Source organism: Apteryx rowi, unplaced genomic scaffold (genome assembly GCF_003343035.1).
Source record: "Apteryx rowi isolate R43461 unplaced genomic scaffold, aptRow1 scaffold_104, whole genome shotgun sequence".
NCBI lineage: Eukaryota > Metazoa > Chordata > Aves > Apterygiformes > Apterygidae > Apteryx > Apteryx rowi.
In genome coordinates, this window is record NW_020447242.1 from 779,548 (window position 1) to 787,920 (window position 8,373).

At 39.0% G+C, this 8,373-nt stretch overlaps 1 protein-coding gene across 9 annotated transcripts in view; it reads right to left on the reverse strand.

Annotated features, from left to right (window-relative positions):
* Nucleotides 1-8,373, reverse strand: part of MEF2C (myocyte enhancer factor 2C) — a 127,227-nt gene that overhangs the window by 36,902 nt on the left and 81,952 nt on the right. For 6 of the 9 annotated variants that reach the window (XM_026067396.1, XM_026067430.1, XM_026067379.1 and 3 more), the window contains exon 4: nucleotides 1,564-1,707. In XM_026067396.1, coding sequence (XP_025923181.1) covers nucleotides 1,564-1,707 — 144 coding nt within the window. Of the gene's footprint in view, nucleotides 1-1,365; nucleotides 1,504-1,563; nucleotides 1,708-8,373 lie in introns of all 9 variants that reach the window. The other 3 variants (XM_026067439.1, XM_026067419.1, XM_026067447.1) reach the window with 2 other exon arrangements.

The window sequence follows — 8,373 nt, forward strand, 5'->3', positions numbered from 1 at the left end:
TGAAAGGGAGGTAAGAAAGATAGAATATATATGTATACTTCCCTGATGCTTTATATACATGTTGAGCATTCTTAACAAGGCATTCCAAATACTCATTTGTCAAATTTGGTGCTATTCTAGTCTCTGTGAAAATACCTATTATTTAAATTTTTGCACAAACATGTTAGCCATAGATGTGAGAAATTCTTCAAATTTTAATTAACTCATGAAAATTTTTGCTCAGAGAATTAATGTAAAGAACACTTGCACTGTGTGAGACAGAATCAGAGCATCCTGAAAAAGTATGCTCAGTTTAGGTATCAGATTTTGTATGTGCAATTGATCAGGACTATGGAAGAGACTTTGCTCATTCTGGGTATGCAGACACCCTGATTTGAAGCCAACCACACAACCTGCTTGTGGGAATGCGAGATGAACATATCCAGATGATTTCTCTGTCTCTTCTGGAAGCAAGCATTTATCTATGCAAATTCATATGCCTCTTTGGATCTGGGAGAATCTTTGGGTTTGCTACTCTTTCTTCCACACAGAAGAAGAGACTAACATAACTTCCACATTCTTTTTGTCAGCTTTATAAATCTAATATTAATCATAATTACAAAATATTCCCACCCCACCATGTGTCTTGTGCAAACAAAATAGCACATGCAGAGTTATTTCTCTTAGATATCTGGCAAGGCATATGACTGATGGTTAGAAATTTTGACTTGGTTAAAACAAAATTTAGCTCATGTTAAAGCTTTAAAGAAATGCTGATGAGGTCAAAGCAAATTCTCTGATAAAGCTGTAAAATCACCCCAACACACAAACATGTCTGAATCCTACCATTAGGCTCTCATGCAGTCTGTTTCTCTGCAGCGAGCAAGTAGCTGTAACCCTTCAGTGCTGCAACTGAGTTTGGCAGAGACACTTAAGAACTGAAGTGACACATACAGAATGCACTAATTACTATATAGAAAGGAATTTCAGTTCTACATCGTTTTTTCTATATCACCACAGAAAGTATTCTGTGGGTTTGTTAGCCTGTCCACAAAGAAAGATTTCCATCGTTATTTTTTAGATATAATTTGGGCAAGTGGTGTGGTAAAACAGTTCTGTAAATCAAGTGAATATAATGTATATATGTATATTTCACTTCCTTCTGTAAGTTTCAGCTATAGTAGACCTTGTCTATGTGTCAGAGGCAGAGACTTGGAAGAAAAATAGGTTGTGTGAACTTTTCTGACCACAGTATTTAATTGTATATTGGGCTAATAAAGCCTCTTTCCAGCTGAAATGTTTTCCTTAAGAAGCCAGAACTGAAAGGGTTATGGTTTGTTACTGCAGCAGTTATCAGCAGACAGCCATCTAACCTTTGGTACTTACAGGTATTTTATGGCTCTTGATCATATTATCAAATTCTTCATTAATTTTTTTGTATTTTTCTTCAGTGCGTGGGGTGAGAGCGTAAGAGGAGTCAGGATCGGGGCTTTCACAACCTTTGTTTTCTTTCTTGTTCAATGCCTGCCAGGTTCAGAGAAATATCAAAATGTAAAAAAATGAAAGGGAGTTCAGAGTACTTACACATAATCTTTGCCTGCTGATCATTAGATCAATATCTTCATTAATTTTCCTGTACTTGTCCTCAGACTCAGGGCTGTGACCTACTGAATCGTCTGCATCAGGGTCTGGGCTGTCACAGCCATTAAGTCCTTTCTTTCTCAACGTCTGAAATACATAATTTGGAAAGTTCAATCCTTGACACGGGCTGCAAGAAAGACTCAGCAGTGTTACAGTAACACAAACTGCCCAGCAGTGGAAGGTTTTACGTTGTACTTTAGGGAAAGAAACTGACTATAGATCCACCACATCGATGTTATACAGCTCCAATTACCAGTAGCAAAGAGAGGACCATACAGACCTCTTTCTTGTGAAACTGAAATCAGTCAATAAAGAATGGAGTTAGCAATCCGGCAAAGTGCCTGTGCTCATACAGGCCCCTCCCACCATATCCGATAGCATTAAAGGGTTAAGGCATCCAGAGTGCAAATTATTTTTAACATTTACGCATTTCAGATGACTGAACGTTAACAGCAAAAGACGCATACTGTTTAAAGTGGATTATCATAATGTTTTCCTTTACTTTGAAGACACAGAAGTAAGAAATAAAAAATAAAATAAAATAAACCAACTCTGCAAACAGATTTAGGGATCCGTGCTCTTGAAAGAAGAAGGGGGAGTATCTAAACTGAATTATTCCTTAGAATTTGACATAAGGGATGACACTAACAGTGCCCTGCCACTCCTAAGTGTATGCTCTTGACAGGACAAGGGGGAGGAGAGAGTTGCTAATGTGGCTGTGAAATACCGATTAAGAGCTTCTAGACATAGTGTTTGCTTTTTATTGACTCCAGTTACAGTGCCACAAATGTGCAGTGCTGAAGTTTAATAGTACAGGGAAACATACTGCTAAAACAGATGCTTAGTGAAAAGTCAAAACAGATGAATTTCAGGTTCAGCAGCTCGAAGCAACCCTCAGAACCATGAACATCATCACCAAGATAAATAATAGAGGAAAAAAAAAAAATATATATATATAATTAAACCAGCAGCTAACAATCCAGAATGGTTTCCTGGCCTCAACTATGATTCAACTGATCTACCCAGACAGATTATCAAAGAACAGTCATCCGTGGCATTAAGGTAAAGAATCTGAGAAGCAAGTCTTTGTGGACTGTCCAAATATAAGCAACAGTACACAAAGTCAGTATTGTTAGGGAGTTTCCTCAAATTTAGCTTTCGGAGTTTCTAGGTCAAAAATCTTCAAAGAATACATTTGGTTGTCTACAAGCATTATCACACAGCTTGCAGTCACTTCTGAGTCTAAACCCGGCTGCRTGGTCTCAGTTACAGCACACAGATTGCATAGCGGTCTTTTGTTGCTAACTGGCTATGTTTGTGCTGTGTGACTAGTGTGGGATGCTCCATGCAGCACTGGCTGGTTTCGTTTTGGCTTCTCAGAATGGCTGCATCTCATCTGAGCTTTTTGTTCCATTTAAAAAAGTATGTTTCCTAAATATTATCGTCATTGCAATGCCCAGTTTACCACCGTTAAATCCCTCAAGTATTACAATTTCATACTTTGTTTCTGTAATATTGTATTTAGATCTTTAAAGACCAGAGTTTGTACTTTTCTTTCTGTATTTTACCTGAGACTTCAAAACAGAGCCCTCTTATTCCTGCAAAAGCTACTCCCCTTGTGGAGACACACCCCTCGAACCTCACATTTTCATCAAGCCAGCAATGTGATGGCAATCTGTCCTAGGAGATCTGAACCTTCTAAACTCAGGAACCTCTAAACCAAAACTAGGCAATTTTGGAATACTGACTTCATCTCAACATAGATCTTTTCAAACTTCATACCTACACAAACTTCACATCTAATCCCATGAGCTACTCCTGACATACAGACAAAATTATAAATCCTTTTGAATCAAACCATAAGAAGTTGAAACAACTTGAATGAGTGTCTCCATTTCCTCTTCTCTCTTAAACGTTAGCTAGCAGAACTGACAGACTTCGATGTCACATAAAACGTCTACCGCTCCTAGCCTGAAACATACCAATTACTAAAGACAGCTTTGGCAATCAGCTGTTGTGTGACAGATTTAATATATACAGTATGATACCTTAAAAGTGATTTCTTCCTTTTAGATCTGAATAACTAATCCCAGCTAATGTTCTTCCCTTCATATAAGTACAAAACAGGTATCCTCTGAATACATAAGATGTCCTGGTTTCAAGATTCATTGGATTGAGCTCTCCAGACATGAAACTCAAATCAGTAGTCTTGGGACTGTTTCGTGAGCTCACTGACAGAGTCCTCCTGATTCACATGAACTCTCTATTGAATGAGGCTGATGCGAGCTTGCTTGAATGACACCCTTAACTTTCACTGAGCTTTAAAATGACAGCCCAGCCGCTCTATTCACAAATGGCAATGGCCTTCTTTGTCCCCAGAGGTCACCACAGCTGCAATTGGATGGGCACAAGTGAGGAAAGGGAGCTGCACAGTCAGTATCATACCATACAACCTGGAGTAAGGGCAATATGAGAAGACATGAGGGAGGTGTTTTGCAGCCTTCCTGAATCTTTTCCTCTCTCCTTGTTCCCAAATCCTTGTCTGCTGCCTCCACAAGACTGTGCCAGGGTGCAAGAAGATGCACCTCATCCCCAGCTCACTCACAATGCCCTAAAGCTCGATGACTGTTTGCTTAGCATTCATGTGAACTGGTGCTGGATTGCTTCTGTGGTTCGTAGAGGTTCAGAAATGCACTGCCATCTTTCAAATGTTCAGAGGAAGAAAGGCAATGCAATGCAACAAATGTCTGCAGCAGTCCCCAATAAGAGACTGGATTTCCTCCTAATATGGTATTTTTATGTTCATATATATTTACTTTTATTGTCATAACCTTGGAAATGAGGTGCAATAAACCAGCTGGAGTTGCTGCCACACCTGACCAAAAATAAGCAATCTCTATTTTCACCAGAAAAATCTAAAAAAAAAGACTTAACAAAATCATGTTGGTAGTCTATCYAAAATGAACTTTAGTCTTACTAGATAGAGACTAATTTTTGCCTTGCAAAACTCACCAATCCAGTGTGTTTGGCATGTGCATTGGCTGACAAGTCTACCCTAGCTCGCTAGTCCAACCCTCCTCTCCCCCATCCGCCCTGCTTCAATGAGTTGGGATAAGGTTAGGCAACAGAAATTCCCACAAACGTGCTGCAGTCAGAGGCACACCTCCTAGCTTTGTGAGCACTGGAAGTAATGCCTGGTTCCCTGTGGATTGCATTTTGGGATAAAGTGCAATGTCCAGTGAAGTTTTTCCTGCAGCAGAATCTCTTAGGACTTTTCCCGCCCCCTAAACATCCTTCTGTGGATTCTTTGCTGCATATTCATGTAAGGACTCCTGCTACAACCCATCCTTCAGCTGCAGCACCTTCTGGGAGTGCTTTATGGATCTCTTTCTCCATAAGAGCATGTAATTTTCACGAAACTTGGAATTTCATTGTCTGCGAGACCTCTACCTTTGCGCGAGATTTGCTTGTCACTAAGGAATGAGCTCTCTGGACCCAGCACCAATTTTTCCCTCAGTGTCACCTCTTGATTATGGAGGCTGACTCTGGATATTGGAGAAGAGTGGACTCATTAAGGAGGCCAAGGGGGTTTCAGCAGGCTACAATCTTTGACCCAGTCTTGCAGTGACTTAGAAACCATTTTTCTTACCATGTTAAACTGTCATAGCCTCTTGCAAACCCTGGAAAATAGCCAGACCTATAGCATCTTCCTGGAGATTAGCTAGTTTGCAAAGATTTAATGACTATTCAGGGATTTTTAAGAGGTTGAAATTACCCAATTGTGTAGTGCATTGCATTCTAGAGAACCTCAAGCCAGATTTCAGTTATTTTTAAAGAAAATAAGCCATTTTTGTTCTACAGAAGCTCTACTTTTTCCAAGCAATTAAACAAGTAATTATATTGGACTCCAATAACCTAAAATCAACGAAGGCATTTAAAAAACAAAATGGTTAAAGCAAAACAACCTTTGGCTGAAATCTCACATGCCAGCGATTTAGCCTAAATCCTGCTCTATAAATCTCAGCAGAGAAATGCTGACTTAGTGACATATTGGCTGCTGTAAAACAAAGTATAAACAACTACTTACTTTCATTTCATGCAAAATTTATCACCACTACAAAAGCACAAAATATGGTACTATCAGCCAGGTCTGATTTTATCAAGGCAATGAAAATTATCACAATTTGAAGGTTTAAAGAAGGAAATGCCTTTGGTTTTCCTGGGTCATTCTCTGCTGCTACAGTATTATCTTCTCCTTTTAGCATTACTCTAACCGGCAGACTAGAGAACAGAAATTCAAGACGTGGAGCTCCATAACTTTCTTCTGTCATATTTTTTAGTTTGCTCACCTTTGTAGAGCAGAATCTCCTTTCTTCTCAACAGGTTCATTTGCTGGGGAGCTGATCTCCACAGCACTCTAGAGCTTGAGAGGCCACAGATACTTGGGCTTAGGAATGCTCACATTAACTGCCAACTCATAAAGACCAAGTCAGTCAATAAGGTCTCAAAAAGCTTCTTACAAGCCCACTGTGTCTGTTCCATTTTTATGTCTTCTGAACCAAAGACCTTACTATCTATTGCAAAGGTAATTACTATTTTCATTTATATTATGAAAAGTACCATCTCATTGGTTCTTCGCCTATAACAGATGAAGTCTTCACAGAATCAAAATTTCCAGTATGGAAAAATTCAGAATGCAAGTCTGCTTTGCTAATTCCCAAATCTGTGATGTTGTCTAGAAGCCATCACAATAATCTCTAACCGATAACCCTATTAGCAGCCATGACTACCCCCACACAGTTGTAATTTGGTAAATTATATTCATCTGTCACAAAACAAAAAACACAACTGCCTCCATTTTCCACTGTCATTTTCTTTTCTGTATCTGGATGGGAGAAATCTTCCAGCCACAAATGAAAAATGGTTTGGTCTCTCCTGCTCACTGGAGTCACAAATCTATGTGGCAAAGCAGACAATAACCAATTCTAAAGAAAGGAATGGTATGCTATTCTGTTGAATTGCTTTATTGGTTATAGCCATTCCAAAGCACCCATTCAAATTTATGGAGACCCTCCAAAAAATAGGAAACATTTAAATCATGGACCCAATTCATTTAAGCATCAATTTGCTTTCTGTGCAACAGAAACATTAAAGTTAGGAAATGTTGAGTGAAGACAACCTTCACTTTCTTCTCTTGCACAGTTATATAATGATGAAATTTTATGATGAAATTGCACTACACAATGTATTGTGCAATCAAGTAATGAAAGATTCTAGTGAAATGAAAAACACAAAGAGGAAGAGATAGGTTGCTATGGGAACTGCCCATCTGAATTCTCTGACTTCTGTGTAACTAAAAATCTCAAATTTTATGTTCCATTAATGTAGGGTTCTTAGATTTTTGCATTTAATAATGAACATAAACTAGTACGCTGGTACTAATGTACTTTAATTGCATGTTTAGGAGAATCAGATAAAACGTTATTACACTTACTGTTATCTAACAAGCTCCAGACAAAAAAATGTATACGAATAACACAGAAAAATGGAACCTTTCTTACCTCCATTGTATAAATTATAAAATGCTTTTGTGGTTTAGACTCTTTTTGAAATAAGCTACAAGGCTTATATAATAGCTGTACTTCTATAACCACGTTAACCTTTCTGTTACTATTTTACTTTCACCGAAGTTTCAAAGAAAAAAAATTCCATTGCCTGGTCCTGTATGTCTGTCTTCTTCAAATGAATACAGATAAGTACGCTTTTCACAACAATACACCAAACCCTCTGCTTGGATTTGCCTCTCACTTTTGCATGCCAAGCGATTACTCTCTCCTCCTTCAAGTACCTCCTCTAATCACACCTCTTGTGAAACCAAATAATGCAGACACCCTTTGCCAGCAACATCTGCATCTCCTTGCTTTCCAGGGATCAGCCAGTGCACTAGGAGTGTTTATATATATACTCCAAGCTCCTCAGGACAGGAAGTTTCTACCCATTTACAAAGTTCAGTCCATTCTCTTCCACTCAGGCTCCTGTCATGTGCCAAGACATATACTCTATAATATTTTGCAATACATATATAAACCCAAATTAATCCATGGTGTTTTGAAAGAGCGCTGGGACAGTGTTTTTTTTTTTTTGTTGTTGTTTCTTTTTCTCCTAAAGCTGCGTTAAATAACTTGAGCGCTCTAGGAGGAGGCGCAGCTGGAAGGGCTGGGGGAGAGCAGGCCTCGCACAGCTGCCGGGCCGCCTGGGAAGGGGCCGAACGCCCCCTTTCTTTGCCGTTCAGTCTTCCCGCTTGCCAGGGCTTTTTTAATTTAGTATTGATCTAAATTAAGCAAGGCAACTTTGGCTGTGTAAAATGGCATAAATAGAAGAAGGATCGGTGAGATTCAGAGATTGCACAGCAGCTAATCTAAACCCTGTATTTTTCCAAATTATCTCACAAGCAAACCAAACCAAACCACACCAATGCTCTGGCACAAGGCTTTGTGTTATTTCTGTTAAAGCACGTACGTACAAACTATGCTTACACTGCAAAATTCTTAATTATTTAACAGGACATGCAAAATATTTCTGTTCGTCATAACTGCACATGTAAATATATATATTTTTAATGAATTTAAACCTGAATAATCCCCGAGATTTTAAGTAAGGGTGTTTCCCTGTCCTTCGAGCCCATTTTCCTCCCTCGTCGCAGAACAAAAGGTTTTAACACCCCCCCCCCCACACACACACACATCCGCCAGG